This window comes from Squalius cephalus (genome assembly GCF_949319135.1).
Source record: "Squalius cephalus genome assembly, chromosome: 4".
Lineage (NCBI taxonomy): Eukaryota > Metazoa > Chordata > Actinopteri > Cypriniformes > Leuciscidae > Squalius > Squalius cephalus.
In genome coordinates this window covers 45,422,537-45,446,876 of record NC_137125.1, presented here as the reverse complement: position 1 = coordinate 45,446,876, position 24,340 = coordinate 45,422,537, and the positions used below count along the sequence as shown (strand labels likewise).

At 38.9% G+C, this 24,340-nt stretch overlaps 2 protein-coding genes across 2 annotated transcripts; both read right to left on the bottom strand.

The window, feature by feature from the left end:
- Positions 1–16,709: 16,709 nt before the first annotated feature.
- mgst1.1 (microsomal glutathione S-transferase 1.1) lies at positions 16,710–19,545 on the bottom strand. Its single transcript, XM_079869488.1, has 4 exons — positions 19,150–19,545; positions 18,294–18,419; positions 18,092–18,186; positions 16,710–17,993 (listed from the first exon to the last, which is right to left on the bottom strand). Exons 2-4 carry the CDS (start codon positions 18,417–18,419, stop codon positions 17,747–17,749), a joined length of 468 nt encoding a protein of 155 aa, XP_079725614.1. The 5' UTR covers positions 19,150–19,545; the 3' UTR covers positions 16,710–17,746.
- A 630-nt stretch (positions 19,546–20,175) lies between these two features.
- mgst1.2 (microsomal glutathione S-transferase 1.2) lies at positions 20,176–22,693 on the bottom strand. The gene is made up of 4 exons (XM_079869489.1): positions 22,363–22,693; positions 21,048–21,177; positions 20,765–20,862; positions 20,176–20,684 (listed from the first exon to the last, which is right to left on the bottom strand). The coding sequence occupies exons 2-4, from the start codon at positions 21,162–21,164 to the stop codon at positions 20,438–20,440; spliced, it is 462 nt and encodes a 153-aa protein (XP_079725615.1). The 5' UTR covers positions 21,165–21,177; positions 22,363–22,693; the 3' UTR covers positions 20,176–20,437.
- Positions 22,694–24,340: the final 1,647 nt, after the last annotated feature.

Here is a 24,340-nt window from a genome sequence, read left to right as displayed (position 1 = left end):
TTATTATAAATTATTTATCTGTGCACATCATTGTTTTTTTATTATTATTATTTGAATGCTCTTGTAATCTTTAATCAAAAATGGGAGTATGTGTATAAAACAATTTACTGAAATTAAGTTGATAAAAAGTAATAACACCTAAAAAAAGAATTTCAACTCATTTTATCAAGTGAAGTCATTTTTTTAAGTAGAACTATTTGCTTTTTACAGTGCAGATCTTGAATTTTAAAAAAAAGAATGAATGAATGCATGCATGAGGTTTTTAAGTTATTACTAACTAACTAATATATTTAATAAGATTTTAACTGTTAGATGTGGTTTGGATCAGATCTTGACATTCAAACGAATATTTAAAATTTAATCAGCTCTCAATTGTTGAATGGGATTTGGATCGGTTGATTTTTTCCAAGAAAGACATGTTCCTGGATCAACATATTTTGTTGATCCTGGAACAAAATTCCTATCCGTAAATGTTTTCCTAACTCTATCCTTACCCATAACGTATCCCTAAAATCAGAGGGAAATGATTGGTAAATAACACCTAACCCTGGTTGTGAGCCAAACTTGACATAAACTCTAAACTTGTCCCTCAAATCTGATTGGTGTATTGAAATGTTGTTCCAAGATCAACAGAGCTGTTGATCCAGGAACATGTTGCACTTGGTGAAATCACATTTACCTAAAACATTTTTTTAATACAATTTCAATTGTTGTATGTGCTTAGAATCAGGTCTGTAAATGCCATTGTTCAGACAACAAATAAACTAAACTGATTTAAAGTCAGATGGACCAAAAAGATGTTTCAGCAAAGCCAAAATAAATACAGTGCACCCAATTTCGGTTTATGTTTCTCTGTCTGAAGTCCTCGCCTTGCAGTGCTGTACTTCTTTATGTAAATATGGCTTCTTTCATCACATCTTAATACTCTGAGAGACTTAGGAACACTCTGAAAGCACTGAGGGAGACAGCTCAAACCGTCTCATTTAATACAATGTTATTATTTTATCAAGGCTATTCACAGGGGTGTTTGTTTAAGACCTGTGCTCCACAAAAGAATAAAATATATAACATGCTTGTGTGTGTAAACATCTCGCCCTCAAACCTCCAGCAAACAGAAAGCCGACTAAAGCAAATCGAATAATAAAATGCAAGATTCTTTCATAAAATAGTCATTTGGGGCATTTAGAAAGAGAATTATCTGCCAGGGCACGTATCGTTAGCGGCTCCCCCCTCCACACCGCAGCTGACCGTCGAGTCTGAGCGGCCGTTCTGCTCACACGGCTCTTCTCGTTTGGCAAACGGCTCCAGGGGTGAAAATAATGATCTGCGGAGACATGCCAATGCTATCTGGACCAGATAACGCTGTCTTAATGACTCCTTATCCTTCGGCCTCTTCGCAGAGATGGGTGCCACTGCAAATATATTCCCGTCATTGGGTCATTAGTTCTTTATTGCGCCGATAATGGACTTAAGAATTTTTGGTCCAATTCGAGTGTATGCTACCCTGTGGAAAACAGCCCTCAGATAGATTAGCAAACGGCTAGAAGGGATGCTCAACGAGCGCTTTCCTCATTCCTGATTAGCGGATCATTAGCTGGTATTGGCGAAACACAATGACAGTTACTTCCTCTAAAACAAAAACCTGATAAAGACATTGTAATGGAGTCTGGATAATGGTAATCACTGTACAGAAAGTACAAAACACTTCCCTGAATCACACTCAAATCTGGCTGACAAGCTGAAAAAAATCTTGGCACATCCAACTCAAATCCGTTTTCAGATTAGAAGTCTGAACAGGAAAAACTCACATAAAACCCAAAACCATTCATCTATTTGTGGTTTGAAATCTGACTTTCATCTAACTGTTCAGACACAACGTGGAAAGTATAAAAAAGAAAAGTGTTGTCTTGTATTAAAGAATCGATATTTGTAACAACAAACTGTAAAATACAATCACCTTTGTATCAAATCTCTTATACTATAACAAAAATGTTTGTGATCTGATGTTGATTTTTGTGAAAGACTTTGTTATAAAATACAATTGAGTCTGGTAACAGTGGCATGGCAGGGCTAAAAATAGCATTTTAGCTTAGCATAGGCCAAATGTTGACATGACCGTTTACAAACTATTTCTACCTCCAAAAACTCATTTTAAAACCCAGATTAGTGTATAAAACAACTTATTTTACTTGACTTATGTGGATTCTAGTCAGGAATGAGCCAGAAAATATATTGTTTGTAGCTTACTATTCAATGCTAAAAGCTAATTTCTCACACTTAGGCCCGGTTTTTGTAAAACTACCTAACCCCATAAAGAACAAAGACAAACCATTATTAAATCCATGTTTGACCTATCAAACATTTCTAATCGTTTTCTGTGAAGCTGTATAAGCAAACACATGCAAATATCCTAACAAACCCATTTTTGGTAACTCTTTTCTTAGGGCCTACATAGATTAGATTAAAAAAACAAATCAGTTTTGTGTTCAATGTGAAGAAAGCCATACATCAGAGAAGTCATTTGTGATTCAATTATCACGGCTTAAACCATTACTATCAAAATTAACATTGTGATTTGTGCACATGGTTCATGACCAAAGGCCCTTCAGGGGTCCGTAATGAAGATGCACACACCACAAACATCCTAGGCTGAACTCAGACACATATAAACATGCCTCTCCATCCTTACGTCAATCTCAACTCTGCAGATGCACATAAGTGGCTCATCATACGCTGTTAGACAGGAAGAATGCTAGTTATTTCACCTTAAATGTCACTGGCAATTTATTCCATGCCGTTCATTCAGCTGATCTGTGATCTGTTATTTAAAGAATGCAAGACGTGTTATCGACACAGACGGATCTGCAAAAGCGGCCTGCCATTATCAGTAATGTGTTCTGGATAGCACAGTGCCGACAAACGAACTGAGGGAGATTCGAAGTTCGCAAGCCCTGTGAAGTTCTGTCTTTTGATGTGGCACACTAATCTATTCCAGATGGACCAGGATTGGTCCACCAGGGAGGCCCAGCAATGACACAGAACTGCACATGCCAGACAAATGGAGATATAAGGAAACTGTCACATGCACACAAACACATTTAAGTAACAAAAGCACCAGAGTCTATGTTCTCAACTGCGTACTGCTCTTACTATTTCTGCAGTGTATAGTATGTAGACTGTGCACAGTATGTTAATTATATTATATATTACATTACATCAAATCGATTAATCGTACCTAACATAAAAGTTTGTAAATATATATTTGTGCGCACACATACATATATATACACATATATTTACATTTATGTTAGATGCGATTAATCGCACACTTACTATTGCAGTGCATTGTATTGTATTGTGAAATGTATGCAATTTTATATTTAATGCATTTTTTGCATTGATTACATCAAATAATTAATACAACAATCCAGTAACAAGAATATTTTGTACACCTTAAATTACCACAAAAACAATTTAATAAAAATGCTAAATACCCTTTTTTATTTCGAGAATGATAACTGGACACAATTTCCAGTGTGTGTGTGTGTGTGTGTGTGTGTGTGTGTGTGTGTGTGTGTGCGCATGCACGCTTTTACATTTATTTTTGTATTTTATATTTTTACACTATTCGTTTCGTTACTTTTTAACAGACCCCTTAGTGGCCCCTAGTTTAGAAAGCTCAGTAAACCATAGACCAGGATCTACATCTCAGTCTCAGCACGTCATGTCAGCATGTATACATCTTATTGCAGACCTTGAGTTATAAATATACAGATTTGTGGAATTTAAATGAAGATTGCATGTGATCCAGTCACGCAGAGCACCGCTAATGGCTATTTCAGTGTCTTAGTTAACACCTTCTTTCAAGTACAGCTACACAGCTGGAGCTGAGAATAGCTTTAGCCGTTTATGACGCGCTATTCCCATTTGACCTAATTTATACCAAATTGGAGAGATGATTGTATTCAGCAGGGGGTGTGAGACACACGTGGCTCCTGACAACACCCTCACAAACCCTTTCAAAGCAAATATTTGAGATTATTCAAGGCAATTTTTTACCGTCCCTACCTCTAGCTTGCATTCTCTGGACAGGCGTAACGACTTGAAACATCTTATTTTGCCGGGCTGAAGTGGCTGCGGCAACAGGGAGAGCTGAGCTCTGGGTTCTCTCAGCGGGTGATTTAAGAGTAATCAAACATTGCTGCACTGCTATGGGAACCGACTAAAGCCCGTTAAACTGGAGTCCGGTGAGATAAGAACAGCACTACCTCATCTCGAGCAACCCCAGAAACAAGTGCAAACCCTCCTGCGAGACTTATTTGCGGCAGATGGGCTTGTGATTTCTCAAGCGCCCGATGAGCGATATGAGAAGAATGTTGATCTGTTAGGCATTAGCGCTAGAAAACCCCGGGCCGGTGCATACGTGTGGCCTTGAGCGTCAAGCCGAACCCTTCGGTGGATGAGAGCTTTATTTCAGGTGCATAATTGGACTCCTGGCTTTTATGGCCTCATTTGCTAGAGGAGAGCTTGTGCACTACCACATCTGTGAAGGTTATGTTTGGGCCCAATGATTTCAGTGCACTACTGCTGCGATTTGAGCCTGAACAGGATTGAGATATGTAAACCAAATGCTACTGCTTTGCATGGACTCAACTTTGTAAGCTCAAAGTCTGTCGCAACAAACGCAATAGGCCAGAGGTTCTCAACTTTGTGGGGTGCCAGAGCTGCAGGTCATGAATTATATCTTATTTATGGAATGTATATAGATTTCTTTGAGCTTAATTTATAGCAATAGACTATACATAAAATATGCAGCTTCTCTTACACTTAATTGCATGAATTGCAAGCTAAAGTGTGACCCACATGCAAAGGTAAACTCAATGTAACAAACCAGCTACCACAATAGGTGAATGCACAGCAGCGTCACTGACTAAGTGCCCTAAAACTACCATCTGCTTGCACTGATCCTGATACTATAGATATAATACAACACGTAATAGCAAAAAATAAATGCGTACTTGCAACTTTGAGGGGCCGTTCACACAAGGCACATTCTTGAGAGAGAGAGATACCTAGGAATCTAGGAGACTCGGGCCAGTGGACCCTGCAAATTCACGACGTCCGTTTTGACACAGGAATCCCCACAGAGCAGCGGAGATCTATACTTCTCACCATCATGCTCGTGACGGCTGTAATACCTGACGAGACTTTAGCTTTACACTGGCGTCTCATCACTGATCCATCACTAACCGATCAGAGATTGTAAGCTAACATCAAGAAAAAAAAAGTAGGCGCAACAAAAACAATAGATTTTGACAGTGTCTTTCGAGCAGGAATACAATGAGGGAATTCTGAATTCATTCCCTCAATCACGACGAAATGAAGGACGTTGCTGTCCGCTCAACTCCGCTGTTTGTTTATTTGCCGGTTAAATGTGTTTATATTAGTAAATGGGGATAAAAGACGTCTGTTTTCCTCCTCGACTGGTGACCTGTGACCTCTGGATGAAGCTGGAAAAGTACGCCCACACTCCTGCTGTGCTTTCTGGTCTTGGGTCAGATACGTGGGTTGGGCAGAGAGAGCAGTAGAGAGATGGAGAGAGTGAGAGAGTGTGTGCGTGTGTGTGTGTGTGTGTGTGTGTGTGTGTGTCGCTCTTAACCACATAGCGAATTCTAAATGTGAGTGATTAGTTCTTGGATGGTTGTCTGAAAGCTTTACTATTGCCAGCGCACTGCAGGCTTTGGAAAATAAAGCACACAGTTATTTCCTGTCTCTCCATGTCACCCTCGAGAACCACCTTTTAGAAAACTATGCACAAGAACAATTCAGAGAATACCTGGACAGCACAACACAAAAGAAGTTGTCGCAACAGACCACATGAATGTTCAACACAAGTTCCATTCGCTTATACCCTTCTTCAGTTTTCTGTTTACTATTTTTCTTGGGAAGTTTTACAAAGTTTTCTTGGGATTAGGAATTTGAACAAATAAAGAGCTAACCAGGCAAGAATTCATGAGGCATATTTGGTTCTACAGACATGAGTAATACGAGAGGTGTGCGATTTAAGACTTAAGACTTAAGGTGCAGTCACATTTATAATTTCTCTGCAAAATGTCTCAGAAAAATCCATTCAATTCAATAGAAATCAACACAATCAGGAGTTTCGTGAGATTGGGGAAAAGTTCCACTTGCAGATTCCGCTTGTGTTCAAGTTGGTCATGCGAATTTGCCACAACAGAAAGCTGCTTGGTTTGAAAGTGACTTCTGTGTGAGCTGTGATTCATGTGTTGCTGTATACTGACAATGAATCTTTCTTAAGAAATTTTCTTAATGTGGCCAAACCTTTGCATTGAAGGAAGGAACATGTGTCCATCCATTGATGTTAAGGTGGAGTTCCTCAAAACTCAATGCGCATTAAAGTAATGGAAACAGGTTTTTTTTTTTTTTCTTTTTTTTTAAACTGTTGTCATAGATGTACAGTAGTTCAACCATTTGAGCTTGGAGAAGTATGGACCAATAAGGAACTTAAAGATGAAGTGCATAACATATTTAATAATATTTTGCATCGCCTTTAGTTGAATGTTTAGAAATGCAGTCCAAAACATTTGGATGGAAATCCAGCAATAAAGACTTGATGGTGGACTCGTTTGACATTCCAGCAAACACCCAGAACCCCTTCGCAACCAAGTAGCAACATTAAATCTATTCAGAACCTTTTTAGAAACCACATAGCAACACCCTGGTAACTACCCTAGCATCATAGATGATTTTCACACAAAGGCCATCTAACTTTTCTGAAGAAAATTTGAAAATCTAGTTTCTATCATCTCTTGTTGTGCTTGATAGAAACATATAACTGGAAATATTAGACACAAATGACTTTCCTGTAGCAGCCCACAACTCTCATTTCCATTGCAAATGGGCCAAGGAGGTGCAGAACATCTGCTAGTTTGAATCTCCACTCACAATCACAGCTCTTTGCTCATAAACAAGCACCACGTGGATATAAAGAGCATCCCTCTAGACCATACTGAACTCTCTTTACCCTACGAGCACCCTGATCTTAAAAAGAGTCCTCCAGGAGCTATTTATTCGTTCGGCCATTTTATTCCCCCCCTCCCCCCACACTCTCCACCCTAAACTTAATCAAATGATGAGAGCTTGAAACAAGGGCTGGTGGATGAAAATATTGGGATGGTAATGATTTCCCCTGAGGAGATCATATCTATTGCCAGGAGGAAGAATGGGGAGAAGAAAGACCTGAGGGAAAGACTCAGTGTAAAGAGTGAAAGACTCCACATCAGCATTTCACACGAGCACCTCAGGTCATGAAAGAGACTCCAAACAGGAGGTGGAGGCCATATTAGGATGAGAACGATCCCAATCGCACCCTGGGCGTCTTGATTTAGCATTCTTCATCACCCTTTTTGAGTGTTGCCAGTAAAATATCAAGTGTTTAAGAGGCAGCAAGTGATATTAAACAGCTGAAAGGTACAATTTGACAATGCTCAAAGTTGGTGTAAGATAAGCAACAAATTAGACTTGTCTGTGTTAGGGAGATGGGAGGAAGGGGAAAAAAAAGTATTTCGCAATCGATTGCATCGTCAAAAATTAATCTGCCGCTCTGCACTTGGGACTCACTGACAAGGTTTGTGAGAAGTAATAAGCACTCATGTAACTACCCTCTCTCACTTCTTCTTCTTCCTCTTTCTGCCCAGGAATCTGCTCTTGGTCTCGGCAGGGATGAGAGCCCAGATATCCAGAGTAATCTAGACCATGTACCCTTGCTGTGACAATTGGTTCAGATGACTAACGGGCTGAACCAATGAGAGTAAATCCATGCCGTTCCCTTTTGAGCAACAATTATGTGATGCTTTGTAAGCACTAAGTCGTAATCGGGTGGAAAGCTCACTGTGGATTAACTACTGGCATACACACCGAACCATTAGCTCAACGAGAAAGTGTTAAAAATGGCTCGAGCACAGCCTAAACCCTAAGTATTTTTTGAAAGAATTGATGGGTGGTACACAGTCTATTCTTTGGAAGCAGGCATGTATAGGCAATAAGTGAACTGCGTCTGTCAGGCTGAAATGGTAGTGCATCAAGTCTGAAGGTGACAATGCACTCTTGCCCATTTGCACCACATTAAGGCCTGCTCTCGGCAGAAAAGTGCCTTTCTGCGTTCACCCCTCTTTACCCTAAAGTAATGGAGCTTTTTCACAGCTCATGGAGGCTTTTGCAGGTCATGCACTTAATGGTGTTTGGTTATCACCTGCCTGCCTGCACACGGAGTTCATCCCTATTTGTGTCTAGAAGGACTTCTGCCATTGTTTGGATCACAATCTCCTAAACCAGATCTGAACCACAACACTGAACTCCCAACAACTCAAGGCACTATTACAGTCGTGGTCGTGGACTTTCTGTGTTTCTGCATAAATCTGACCAATATTGAGATCTTCAGATCTTCCTACAACTAGAATCAAATAAATGCAAAAATATTGTTTCACACTTTTATGTGCAGAAATACTGAGAATTAAGGGTTCACAAAATAGGGTTACACTTTACGTCAATCATCCACTACAGACATTCTATTAAATACAAAGTTCTGTCATGAAACTCTAGATGGTGCAGGCTGATAGGTCCTTAACTCAATGTGTTAGCGATCACATCGTTATCTACATAGCGCAGCTGATTGGCTGTTGTTGCATCAGCGGCCAATGAGCTGCGGCTCAACATTCAAATTAAGATTAAGAGACGGCAGCTCGCTTTCAAAAACCCTCCACCTTCCCCAGCTCCACCTGTATAGATCTGCTACGGGGGTTGTTTCATGTATGTTACATGCTCACAGCAATGTCTGTGAATGTATTGGCAGTAGCAAGTCTCATGTTAGAGTCATGGTCCGTTATTTATATTGTTCCAAATTAATTCTACGTACAATAGGAGAATAGAGGATTTGACAATGATGATTATCAAATGACACTAAATCATTATACTATAAATGAGAATGAGTAACAGAGTTGCAAATTTAGTGAAAATTAAGTCGTCACTCTGGATTAGATACACTTCTATTCCCCATAAAATAAAGATTTTTTTTTTCTTACAATAAATTGAGTACCAGGGTTGAAGGTTGATCTAATTGTAGATCAATTAAGGTCCAAATGGTGTTACATCTTAGGTGTCAATTTTAAGAAATTTCCTTTTTTTTGTAATTCGAAAAACAGGGTTGCATGCAAAATGTGAAACATTGTATCATTAAAATGAATAAATACATACATTTAATTAAGTTTATAATACATACGTTTATAAATCTGTTTGGTCTGTTCAATATTGATCATTTACATGATTGTCAAAACTTTAAGGGAAGTACAGTAATTTGACAATTAAACTACCTACTTTTCTTGCTTTTACTTTTCTTGATGTTAACTTAGATTCTCAAACATATCTAATAGTTCTCAAAAGTAAATATTTTGTGATTTTTACCTCTAATGCTAAAAAAAGTGCTGCTAAACATTTACATGAGTCATTCTGAAGTTTTCTATCCTTCAAGGCTTTATTTGGAATTCAAGCAATTTATTTCACCTCCAGATGAGTTTCTCCCGTGTTTCTGCATGTTCAGAAACGGTGCGGTGTGCGTAGAAGCTATTCTCCTCGGTCTGTTCAATTATTGATTGGTGAGTGCCACAGGGTGAGCAAAAACACAGTATACGAAGACCAAATAAATCTCTCTTTGGACTTTTTAGGCTTTGCCTTCGACTCCCCAGATTTGTGATGGTAATAGGGATGCTAAAACCACAATTATTTGTAACGTCAGGCAGAAATCAAACATCTGCACCACAAGTTCAAAATGATTTTCCCTGCTTTTCCGTCAGACTGAATGGTTTGAGTGGACTGTGCTGTCTTCTGTAAAGACGCATGTACAATGCTGCAACACCTTTGTAACATGCAGTCTATTATGGTCCTATAATTGACAGAGCTGGACAGCATCAATTTCCCTTTTATCATGACATCGTCCAGTACTATTCCTATTGGAAGTTTTTGACAGGATGGATTTGAATGATATTTCCAGAGTGATTGAGCTGCCAGCGGTCTCCCTCAGGTCCCTCACAACCTCTGAAAGAGCTTTTATTTCTTTCATAAAACCGGGCAGATTTATCTATTATTAACTCTGCTCCTCATAGCAGCCACATTTTTATGTATTGCTGAGACAGGGTTAAATGATTTTCAGTTAATTAGCTTGCCTCCAGGTTATTGATTTTCTTTCAGTAGGCAGCGAAGCTCCAAACAGGGGCCTCAGACTGGCTTCAGCTCTGTCTCTGATCATGGCCTCATGAAGGTGCAGCTGAGCTGATGCTGAGAGACAATCCCGTTGCACCTTCACTGCAGCGCACAACATACTGTTTCCCTGGAGCTTTGAAAGTCTAGATTCATCCACAGAGGAAACAACTTTTGTATAACACTCTCGTGCACAGCGACATACATAACAAAACTGCCGCATTAAAGCATTTAAAGTCATTGGAGAAGCTAAATCAGTTGAATCTTTTGCCACTGTAACAGCACAAGGTCTCAGGTGTGATGTGTGTATGCCCAATGGGGTCATGAAAGAAGAATATTGAAGGTCTGCTGCATATACTGGGGACATAACTGAATAGATCCACAGAAAACTGCTGTAGGAATCTATTCGCTCTAATCAATACAACAATATTGTTAAATAAATCAAATACATCTTTCCCAAGATTAAATTGGTGAGGTCAAGTTTTATATTTTGTGTGCAGAGCCTTCAATGTGACTTTCATCTTCAGGTTTGAAAAGTTTGTACAGTAGGTTGGTTGAATCCAATTTGACAGCTCTAAATGGAAAACATGTCAGAGCGGTGGCCAAGTGGTACATTGAGCTGTGGTGCTCATGTGGGAAATTCAAGTTGGAGTTTGGCACGCATTCTTAATCTCATTTCAACTTCTTCCCCCATCATTTTCGGTCAATAAAAGTGGGATATTGGAAAGGACTGTGGAACTAGCAACAGCCTACCAACCACTCACCTTTCTAACTACCTGACAACAGGCTATAGCTATATTCATAGATCAAATGCATAGATACTGTAGATTCAATTTGCCCAATTTTACTTTCATAACATGTTTCAATGCTTGTCTTTAGCTAATAGTTGACACTGAAATGCCACTGAATTTCTGTACATAATTTAAAAAGAAAATATGACAAAGCTTGAATTCTCAATCTCATTCTCAAGTCTTTTCTTTACTGTACTATCAATGGTGGACAATAAACAGAAACCATCTCATTGACTGGATTGTGAGATTTTTGAAACAAGACAACATTGAAAAAAGCATGAATTATTACTCTGGAGCGGCATGTCAACTCCTCAAAACACTTTCAATGACCTAGAAACACTGACAAGCCAATATTCGAAGACGTTTGTCTTTAGTTAACAGTTGTTTTTCTGGTATTTAATGAAAGGTAACAAAAATGTTGTACAGATTGAGGAAGAGGGGCAGTTCAGAAAGATGTCATTGCTATCATTCCCACTGTCCACTTCCTAGAGGTCATATGGGTCTAATCCTTGACCGTGATTGGCTTGAATCGAGATGACATCACATCAACTTTCTGTCTGAGTAAGAAAAAAGCGCTTAATCTTTTCATGATAACAGACTCCACATGGTGACGGCTGAGTCTATTCTCTGCCTCATCAATGTTTCAGACCTGAGTAATGAAGTCGAATGTCTGCGAGTCTCACGCACGGTCGCTATCATGTGTCTCACACACACATACGTGCACACACGGAGAGCCATGTAACGATGAATTATGGCAAGACCCCTCCCTATTTGACTTCCACAGAGGTGGGCTCTCTGACAAACATAAATTATGTTAATAGAATGAAATAAAAAACACTTTATTCCAAAGGTTTCAGTACTTTGAAATGTCAAGATGATCTAGTATGCTACCTGCAGAGAACTCCGAAGCTTAAGTCAGAGCGCTAAAATATTAAAACAAGAAATTTGCGCACTCTCTCGAGGTACTGGAAAGGTAGGTGAAAAATGGAGAACGCACGAGCGTGTCTCCCAGGTGGAGTTTTTCCATTCATTAATTGATCCCAGTGCCAAATATAGCTCTGCATAAGAGCGCGATGGAATATTGTAGATACCGAAACTTATTTGACTGTGCTTTCATGGGAAGAATTGCCATTAGGCCTGTTTTTTGTCCTGTTGCCTCAATCAAGTGCTTAGTCAATGTTATCTAAATGCCAAATTATAATTATCGTTCAAATTAGGCGTTTGATTTAAAAGAAGTTGATTAACTCCCAAGGTTATTACACTAGGGGGGTTATCTGGCAGGAAGCTCTCAGGAAACAACATTTTCTTCTATTATTCTTGTCCAGATGAGAAACATGGAGGACGTTTGCATCCAAATTGGAGCAAGTCCCACTGCTACCTCGACATTCCCTGTATATGATGTGGGGGGGTGAGGGGGGATTCTAAGCAGCTAAATTAACCAGAGATAGGATATTAATTGAACAATTCCATTGTTGCCGTGGCAAACTGCCAATTGATTGGCCCTTCAAGGCCGGATCCTTTCCTCTTTATGGGCGCTCCTCGGGCCGCTGAATGCATTTTCGTTAATGCGAGAGTGAAAAGAGGAAAAGGAGAGAGTGAAAAGGGTGCGGGGGCTTGGTCGCGGTGTTCAATTACAGCAGGCGAGAGGATAAATCAATATCATTTAAATTGCTTATGGTAATCACCTACGATCCAATCACTAAGATCAGCATAGGATATCTGCTGACCCCAGCCAAGTCTAACAGTCCCCTAGCTACAACACTCAAAATCTCCTACTGAAACGCATGTGTAAAGGTCACGCTTTCCAATGCTTGGAGTAGATTGGGTCAGGGCATTGCCTTAGTGACTGTTATTATGGGATTCGAGGTGCGCGTTTAAATCGTTACTTCTATAAGGCCTGATTCACACTGCACGCATAAACAGTGCATAAGCAGCAAAGTAACTGCAACTGCAGAATTGCATGGTGCTTTTAAACCAGCAGCAGAAAAGTGATTTCTAGCTTACCAAAATGAGTATTTTAATAATCATTAATACATTATAAAATGGTTATAAGGAGTGAGCTATTGAGCAAGATATGGAGAACTTAAGAATTTAGATTTAATTGGCTCACATTTAAGTTAATTAAATTGGCCACACCCCACACAGCTGATATGGAATATGAATTGGGAAGACAGGAAGAGGAAGGCCTATAAAGCAAACAAAGTTCTGAATAACTTTCATTTTAGTCAAAATTACAGTTATATAGTGTTAAAATGAATTCTGCTTCCTTGTTTAAAAAAAATTCATTCCAGTTCTGCATCATATTTGGTATCTCAATTCCAATTCAGGAATTCAGTTGGAATTTAAAATGCATTCTCAATTCAATTATGAATGGCACTGACACACAACTCTGCTATTGAGAATTTGATCATCATGAAATATAGTTTACATGGAGAAAGGTACCACATTTGGTGATCTAGACAGAATGGAACCCAAACCACAAACTGTGTCTACAAGGGTTCGTTTGTACGACAACGATGTCCTTAGCGTTTTTGAAAAGTTTTGCGTACAGACGATAACGTTGTCGAAACAATCCCCGTTCACACGGATCCGCGAAAGCAACTAAAAAACGTTGTATTATTCATGCCAGGCCAGTAGTTGGCGATATCACTTTGCAAAGAAACACTACACACCTATAGACTGAACACATATTCATATGCATGACTTCAACATTTTCACAAATTCACTTTGAAACCCGTTTTCATCCACAAACCCGTTTGTATTTTCAGGCCCCAAAACGCCACTGTCATGTAAATGAACGGCCAAAACGCATTCAACTATTTTTTAAGTTGAAAACGGTGTCATGTAAACACCCCTAAATTACTTAAATCATCCAGATTCAGTCAGATTTACTAAATAGAAAGTAAATGTGAGCTTGTGTCAAGGCTGATAGACATCGATTTTCTAACAATCTGTGAGATATTAGCTCTTATGCTTCAAGTCTATTGCAAAAGATTATACTGAAAAAAGGTCACACGGGCATTTTCAGGTTATTCTTTGTTCGTAATGCAGCAAAAATAGGCTCAGCGCTGAAATTCTTTTTGCACTTGCAGCTATATGTTCCGGCTGTTAACACAAGCACCGAAATGATGCTTATGCTTAAATGTTAGATGAAGCACCACTTTCTCATGACTTTTGGCCTACAGGCTATCTATTAGGCGTTACGCTGAGATAAATATGCTGAAATCATTGAGTCAACACAGGGCATTTGCTTCACTGAGCATTGAAGGTAGATTTATTTGCCCCTTCAAGTAGCCATTTCAATGGTGAGTTTTACCCCACATGAGATAATATGACTTCCTGTGTATAAATGGCAATGACAAGTGTACAAGAAAAAAAGAGGCAAGCTTGCTGCAATTCTCTGAGCTCAGTAATGGGCTTCGGTAGAGATGAAGGGCAGAGAAGAGAGCAGCAATGCGAAAGGCATTAGTTAGTCCTTATTATGTTCACATTCCACTGAAGTCTGTTCTCGCACTGAGAAAGGAGTCAAACATATGGTCCTGACCTGCGCTCGCTTCTGTCTCAATGTGATTATGGCTGATCTCTGCACCCATAATTACTTCACATAAACTCACAAGTCGTTAGTTCGTGCGCGCGTATGAGAAAGAAAGCATGCCGTCATTGAAGAAAGGTCACGAGACCGTGCATTCACATCTCGCCCCTGACCTATTTCGTCCGCATTACCGCTGATGCACCTCTAAAAACACTCTAAAAACGCCTAGTCCAGCAGATACGGTCGCTTCCGAATTGCAAGGCTCAAACTCAAATTGATTTATATTGCGCCGTGTCGCCTATAAGTCGGATCCCGGCTAAGCGTTCATTAATTTTTCAGGACCCATGGAGCCATTGTGTGATATAAATCTCTGCTAAACCTTGATACTGGCCCACGCCATGACTTTGAAGTGCAGGCTAATTAAGCATCCGTACAGTTAACGAACCTTACAATAAGTCAGTGGGAAGATCTGAGAAATATATGATGTCTGTCGTAATATAGAATCAGTGTGGGAGGAATACAACAGTACAGCATATGCCTATCAATATATATATATATATGTGTCAGTCTCGACTCTGTTTACAGAATGTCCATCTAAGGAACAACTTCAAGGTTGACTCCAAGAGCCTTGAGTTTCCACCAAAAAAAAATCTTCTCGGATAGGCCGGACCCAGCTCTTCCCCAGCGGAGAGAGAGCCCCTTGTGGGCGGATCAGTCATTATTGATCACAGAGCAAGGTTTAGCTGTTCTTCATCTGCCCGGCCTGTAAAATGCTTGGCTTGACTGAAATATTGCACAGCCTGGAGCTGGGCACAGGCCCAAAACAAATGAGAAAAAGCCTTTACGGGGCATATGCATGGCCAGCAGTGGCGACCTTGGGGCTAAGTACTAGTATTTACTGTGTCACCAGGAGAGGGCTGGTTAAAGAGAAAGACGAAGCAGCTGAAGGATGCTCAAATAATTGGTTTAAAGGGATCCTATTATGCTTTTTTACATTTCCAACTTTCTTTAGTGTGTAATGTTGCAATTTGAGCATGGAAAAGGTCTGCAAAGTTACAAAGCACAAATTCCACGAGTTATTCTCCATATCAGCAAGCACTGTTTCTGAACTCCCTGAAACACCTTGATTTGTAGTCTTGAGTTTTCTTCTGGGAACGTACACGTCACAATATTCCTCATTTAAATAATTCCCGCCGAAGGCATTATAAAAAAAAGAAGAAAAGAAAAAAGAGAGGCGAGACCTCGTTGCGTTATTAGTATGTTGAAACTCACTGTTATGGTAAGGGGCGTGACATTTCCAAAGCAGCTTGAAGTGGTTGACCAATCACAACACATTGATCCAGCCAACCAGTCAGAGCACATTATGCTTTTTGGAAGGAGGGGCTTCATTGAGACAGGAACTGAACAGAGCATTACTGACAGACTGGGAAGAGAGGTGCTGCTCCAACAACATAACACATGTGAAAAATGTGCTTTTGGAAAAAATCCATGAAAACCTGTTCTAGTTGAAGCCAAAAGCAAAATCAAGACTTTGAAAAGGGGCATAATAGGTCCCCTTTAACTAGTTTTTGTGTCCTTAATATAAATCTCTTTTCAAACAGCTTCAAAGGCCAGGTCAAGGTTTTTTTGTGTTTTTTTTTTAATCCACTTCTACTCTTAATGTGAACGGTTCTTTAATGCGTTTACCTTTTGGGGGGGATTTTTTATCAAAATGTCATAACTTGCTCTTCTTGTGTTATGACTCACACAACACTCACTTTTCATAATTCAAATAACTGATGAATAAAATCCTGCCATTTTTTGTTGTTGTTGTTCAATCAGCCATTGCTTTTGGAAATATGTCACAATACGAAAGACTGTTGCAACTTCTATTTCACGCTGACTTTGAGATCCCAGTTGTTTACCCGTGTAAAACTAAATTGCTGCAATGCTAGATAAAAGAGTCTTAAACTCAAATATAATGCATATTTTCACTTACCTTCATTTTTCTTTCATGCAGAATTCCAGATATTCTTGCTTTACTTCGAAGTTGATTTTCAGAAGATTTGATTGGTCATGGCTGTGTTGAGATCCTTTTACCTAAATGTTATCGTAATAAAGTGAACTTAGATTGTATGACTTCAATAATGGAACTTTATTGAAATCTTATATAAAGACTGAAACACTTCAAGACAAAACACTGAAAGACACATTTAAATAGCCTATCTTATAGGCTAATTAACAACGATTCGATTTTTCATAGTTCCGTGGAATATGTTTACAAGCTATACAAAACATATCAAGGTAATGTGTGAAGCAGGAATAACAAGAAACCATTCGTCGTTCTGTTAAGCAGGGCTATTTTTAACAAACATCTGCTAATGTACATCATCTATATGTAGCAGTGTGGCAATATAAAACAGTTCAGTTTATCAGTTGAGGCAAAATAGACATAGAGTGCAGGGGAATGAGTGTTTTGCATGTCAAGGGTTAATTAGAAAAAAATAAAGAAGTGCTCCATGTGCATTAGACAAACATGAATGTAAACATTAGTACTACTTGGGCTTTCAAATAGCTCCCTCTAGTGGACAATACATGCACTGGTTTCTTGCACACTTGCAACTTTAAAAGATTAATCGCAACCATTGAAACATTCTCATGTTTATTTTCAAACTTTATTTAATCCATTAATAACCTTTTTTGTTGTTGTTGGCCAAACTTTCTTTAAACCTGCTGAAAATAAAATGCTAACTGAATATTTTCCCATGCTTTTCTTTGCAAATGGTGTGAAACTACATGCACAAACTTACAAAGGCCTAATTATCTGACAGAATCTAAAGCTGTTATTCAAAGTCTGTTGCTCATGATTAATAAGTAACAAAAAACAAATGTCTGTTCAATGTAAAATCCAGGTCAAAGCTCATCCTCGAACGTGTGTCAGGTGTTTAAGATTATATTAAATATTATCAGCAGTTTAAAGGCATCATTTTAGCATTACACTATAAAGTGCATTAAAGGGGGTGTGGTACTGAAAACCAATAGAAAACACACTAAAAATTCTGAAAAAATAGAAGAAAGAAAATACACAAACACTGGCATTTTCTTTCACGCAAAACTGCAAAAAGCATGTGAAATAAAACTAAATGATTTTAAATGAAGTGAGCGCTATCCATTAGAGAAAAAGAGAGGTGGTGAGCACCCTGTAGGCCATAGACACGGTTGCACACAACCCCACACCAAAGGACAGAGCTCTGCTAGGCTGGGGCAGAGCCATAACATAGGTCACTGTGTGGATGAAGCGTGACCCCACAAACACCCGGAAGTGCAAGAGAGCCGAGGAGAGATCCGGCCCAGTGAGTGAATACAGAAGACCGATCACCACAAAGGGAACAATGTTTTCCAGGTCATTCTGATGGCATCTGTGATTCAAGAACAAAGGCATCAGAAAGAGACAACATCAGTCGAACCTTCATCGCTCACCCAGTGATATTGTCATAAAACGGTTTTACAAGTTTACCGTCGCACTCTTTCCACATCCGGATCAGACCTGACCAGTTTCTTCCTGTCTTCTGTGGTCTTCGCCAAGGTGGTGTCCTCAATGTTTGCAAAAACCTAAAAGAGGAGTCATTAAATCTGTGAAAATTAAGTGTTTGACAGCCTGTTCAAAACTTCATAAGAAAATATAACACGCTGTAAGTTGAGAACAATACGTAGTGTACCTGTTTTGTCAAACGATAGTATGAAGTCATGATGCTCATAAGCATCATTTTGAGGATGACTATGGTTGCATATGTGGAGAAGGCCAGGAAGACCTCGCTGTCAATCATGTGCACAACTTCCGCCATCTTTATTCAAATTTACAAATGGGAAAAAACAAAAAGTAAACATACATAAAAACATAAATTAAACATAAAGCAAAAAGATAGCCTGATACTCATATGCAAAATTCTCACAAAAGCATTACTAGTTATTTTGATAGAAAATTTATTAGATTTTTTTTTTCTTTTTTTTTTTTTTTTTCTTTTATTTATATAGCACACATAATACAACAGACCCTAACTAACACATTTGGCCAATTTATACCAGCTTTGACTAGTTAAAAACCAGCTACCATGTTCCAAGTTTAATCTTGTCAAGCTTCAAATGTAGTATTCATAGTGTTTTCTTTACAGAAAGTGGACAAAAATCCCAGTTATGGAAACGTAAGCAAATATTCCTTTAAAAGCATTGAGTCGTTAGTGTCCTTTCTAAGTTGGTATTAGTGCAGTTAAGTTACATGAACAGAACAAAATATGCCTTTCTCGACTGTTCATATAGCACAATTGAAAGGTTTTCATATTATAGACGTTTAACATTGTAACACCATGCATTTTCATGCAATGTGTCGTTTGTTTACGAGTTTAATGGAAACAATAGAGCAAACTAGGACGCCGAAGGCGGTCTCTCTGGAATGTCAAAGCAAAGGCACTTTATAAAACATAAGTACTGACAAGAAAACGAAACAAAACTACAAAAGCAAGAGGTTAAAATGAAGTCTGAGCATTCTAAATATTGGCGCTTTGACGCGTTTCTCACCTTTTTTTTTGACTCCACTCAGTTTCACAGCTCTCCCTGAACTAACGTCAAATGGGTGGGAGAGTTTCAAGCCTCGCCCTCGCATGCAAATAACTTACACATTCAGACGAACTGTTACCTTTATGCAACGGTCTGTTTTGCGCAATTTGGTGACCTCCTCAGGCACGTTGCTGTAGCTCAAACAATGGAGCATGACGGTAGCAAAGCCAAGTAAAAGCTAGTTATCAATATTTCTCATGGGTGAGTTTGTTTTTACTCTATAAGCACATACCTTAAGGTAATTAAAATTTCTTCAACAATATGTCCCAAGAAGAAAATACAGCTGACTGAACACACATTGCTCTTTTGTGACAACATGCACCAGTAGGCTATTAGTGTTTCCTGCCACACTGCAATGGGGTAAGTTGTGCCACATTCTAGTCTATTTAATAGATTTTTAGCTCAATATAAACGTGGAAACAAATATGAAACAAAACTTATGAAACAGGAAAAATGTTGCACACTGCATCGTTTGGCATGTCAAACTGTAATCATACTGATTTTGTAATGTCTCTCAAAGTGTTCTTTGCACCCTCGAGTAGACCAAATAAGACTGTGATAGATATGTTGCAAAATGTTTAATAAAGAATCCTTTAAGTCATACACAAGTCATCCTTCAAGTCATTACAAATTATAATATATATTAATATATATTACAGCCTGGTTCCACAGACAGGGTTTAGATTAAGCCAGGTTTAGGCATTATAGTTTAAGTAGCTTTTATAAAACATGCCTAAGAAAAAATACTGGTGTGCATCTTGAGATAAAACAATGGCACTGACATATTTTAATACATGCCAATGCAAGTTGCTTTCAGTTAAAACAGCTCAAACATGCATTTTAAGTCTGCGACTAGCTTAAGCCTTGTCTGTGAAACCGGGGGTACAAATTATAAAGTTAAAACCTAAAATAAAAAGGTTTCACAAGTATTGAAGAAAAGCAGGTTTGAGCACTTGGAATACATCCTAAACAGACTGTCAGCATTGATAACCCTCCCTTAAATGCTGAGTCACCGTGACAATGACTTGTTGACTGATAACAAAAACTGGGAGTTAAGCAGTGACATTAGCACCTTTATAGACAGACGAATATGTGAATACCTGTATTTTGGGAACTGCAAATTCCTCAAAAATAGAGATGAAATGTTGACAGTTTTTATTATGAATTACATACAGTGTATCAAAAAATAAAGCAGGGACAATAAAAGATATAAAACAAGCCTCTCCCGTTCTGCAGAGCACCGGCGTCTTTAGAGATTGAGTGCTGTTGTGAGAACCCTGTAGGCCATTGAGAAAGTTGTGATCATTCCCACCATCCAGGACAGAGCTCTGCTAGGCTGGGGCAGAGGCATCACGTAAGCCACTGTGTGGATGAAACGTGAACCTACAAACACTCGGAAGTGCAACAGAGCCGTGGAGAGATCCGGCCCCGTCAGTGCATACAGGAGACCGATCACCACAAAGGGAATGATGTTCTCCAGATCATTCTGATGGCATCTGTGATTAAAGAGCAAACATCACTGAGAATATATGCAATTAACAGGTTAAATGAGGATAGATCTGTCCTTTTCTATTACCTTCGGACACGTTCTACATCAGGATTGGTCTGGAGCATCTTCTTTCTCTCCTCTGGATCTTTTTTGCCCATCCAAGTGTCCTCCCAGTTTTGAAAGGCCTGTATGATGAACAGAAAGACATTAATTATATTGCTGAGGAGCAACACTATAAAACCTTTACACTAATTGCTTAGATCCAATGTTCAAGTTAATTATAACATAACGCAGAATGAATCAGTCTTTTTAAGTCACTTATTTCTTTATTGCAAATCATATCAAACTAAATTTTCTAAACCAACTGCACCTTTCTGGTCATCCTGAAGTATCCAGTCAGAGGAGACATGAGCATCATTTTGAGAATGACAATAGTAGTATATGTGGAGAAGGCCAGGAACACATCGCTGTTTATCAGGTGAGCCATTTTGCTACATTTCCTTCAAAGGACAACATATAGAAAATGACAGAGCAATGACAGACATTAAGATATTGTAAAGCATGCAAATGCACGTAGACCTATAGCTTATTAGGCCTACTATTTTGTTCAGGTAGGAAAATTTTATTTTCTGCTTTTATGCAGTGAAGCCTAATAAAAGTTTCTAGCATGTTATGTCTTGACCAATAGATGTGAGAACTTATATAGGAACTCAGAAATTTTTCTGTGAAACGGTTCTTTTGAACAATTCTTTTCAAATAACTGGTTCAAAACAAGTCTGCGGTTCCTTTACGGCAGGGGTGTCCAAACTCAGTCCTGGAGGGCCACTGTCCTGCAGAGTTTAGCTCTAGCCTGCCTCAACACACCTACCTGGAAGTTTCTAGAATGCCTAGTAAGACCTTGATTATCTGGTTCAGGTGTGTTTAATTGGGGTTGGAGCTAAACTCTGCAGGACAGCGGCCCTCCAGGATCAACATTCCCCACCCCTGTACTACAGCATGACATACAGTCAGTTACACTGTTTAGCCCTATTAAAAACCACTTTGTTTGTAGGCTATGTTTAAAACTGTCTGTCATCGCTACAATCATGATTTATTTGATAATTTCTGCAGTTAGATTTTCTGCTAAACTTTATTCCCATTCGGATCGATTCGATTCGTAAACAAGTCCGGTTCAACCGGTCCATTAAAAGGATCCGAAAAAAAAGAAAGAATTATTCACGAATTGGACATCGTTATTATTCGTTATTGAATAAACATTTGAGGAAATACCACTACTGTACTTAATAAATAAACAAGTTAATTACATATGCACGTTATATCAAAGCCCTTACTTTACAAACACTGTGTAAAATTTAATTACCATACCATATTTTGCTCACTATCTATTTTTTACACCCCATCCACCCTGTTGCGTCGTTCACGCTGCATGCGAGCGACCCGACACAACATCGCCTCCATTTTAATCAACCTGTTTACATCGAAACTAATAGAGTTTCTACTATAATACATTGTGCCGCTTCGTTTAGTCTAATAATGGGGGTAGGCTATTCGATTTCGGTCCATTCGCTCGGATGTAAGACCAGATGTTTAAAGAGTTTGGAGCTTGTCACTCACACCCTCTCCAATCAAATGCAGCAATATCAAACAAAATTGGGGCAAAAAGGGAAATGTTGCTCCGTGCTTACCTGGTACAATTCTTGCGGATGACAAGTGTCACAGCGCTTTGAATCAATTGCTCAGTTATGGTGCAAGTGGTTCCGTATAGGACAGCCTACTTGGACCAGAGCCAGCAGCCAGATCATTCCTTGGAGCGTGATTTTCTTGTCAAGTTAACAGCTTAATTCTTTGGAGCTTTGTGGATCAATGACTAATCCTAGATTATTTTGATCTGTACAGTAAGGTATTCCAGCCAAATCAAACACAACAATTGCTGTTTCTTTTGTGTTTTGTCTTTTCTTTTTGCTGTTGGCAAGCATGTTTGCATTCTCATGGTGACTCCCTAAGCCTGTTTGTCACGTTATGTAACAGTGAGGGGTTGCAAAATATGCTGATTTCACTCCACAGTTTATCTGGAATATTTTACTCAGGCAGTAAAACTGTGTGAATAGTCACTGGAACAAAATAGGGTGTGTTATTCCCCAAACGTATGCTTTTCTGACCACTTTTATGCACTTAGATTGGTCTTAATACAGGTGTAAACAGGTCTTCTTGAAAAGTTTTATTTCAATTTAGAATCTACACAATGTTTTCTTAATAGTGTTTTTAAGCATTTAAGTATAGGCTAATCATAAAAGTTATGTACATTTTCATTATGATCTGTATGATACATCCAAACTTAATACTGTCATAACTGAGCACTTAATATCACAAAACTCTTCTAGAAATTCATTTAAAGTGTTATGGTTCCAACCCGGTCTCATGAGAGTTTGTACGAGATGACAAACTCATAAAAAAAAAGTAGGGCCTAGACATACCATAAAGCCCAACTTCTAACCCAAATTTTAAACATATCTTGGCATTGTAACAGGACAAAAAAAACCCATAAAAGTTTGAACGGTTGATATAATACCATGACTTCCATCTCCTACGAATTATTACAAGTTGTCATGTGAGTGTTTTTTTTTTTTTTAAGTTGCTTGGGATAAAAAGTAGTATGACATGTTTTCGCCACAGAATAAAAAATAAAAAAGCTAATTGTGACTTTTTTATCTCGCAATTCTGACTTTTTCTCGCAGCTGCGTGTTTATATCTCGTGGGGATATGGAAAAGGGGAAAAAAAGTGGGGAAAAAAGGGGGAAAAAAGTCAGAATTGCGAAATTAAAAGTCGCAATTATCTTTTCAATTGTTTTATTCAGTGGCGGAAACAAGCTTCCATAAAAAGCTTGTCAGCTTAACAAATATAGGTGTTTTTCTTCAACTTCTAAATAAAAGAGCTTATTTTTCAGGTGTTTTCAGTCATGCTGAACGCCGCATGGTGCATGGCACTTAACCATTGCTATCTTGAAGGTGTGTGTTTAAGGTATCCGCTTCGTTAGGCCTTATTCTGTTGACTGCACACATAAGGCATCATGCCATGTAAATTGTAGGCACTAAAGAGATCTAGTCATTCTCCGCTCCTGTCAATTTCCTCAGCAGAGGATCTCGAAGCGAGAAGTTAGTCTTGTCTCAAGCTGAGTGAAGAGCAAGACGTCTTCTCCCTCCTCACAATTACACCACTGTCACGCTAAACAGCTGCACGTCATGTCGCCATTGTGCTCATGTTTTTGTAAGGCATTGCAGGTGCGAGAAACATCCTTATCGCTGCTGGAACATATTCTGGTCTTTACATATGGATGAGCTGCACGAGAAAGTGCGGCACAGAGAACTAGTTGATAAAGAATGTGGACTGATGAGATATTCTCCTACTGACACGTCGCATTTGCCGGCTTCTCCAACTAATATGCTTTACCTCGTGTTTACCATTCCAGGGAGAAATGTGGGACTGTGCTACTTTGCCAGAGGAGCACATGAGAGATGTCAATCAACGTGTCGGGACAAGGGATTTAAAGATGTCGTGCCACAGTCAGAGATTTAACAGTGTGGTCTGTGTCAGGCGTCAACAACTTCACCATCAGAATTGTAATGCTGTAAGACACATATCATTAGTGTTTGATTTGCACCTCA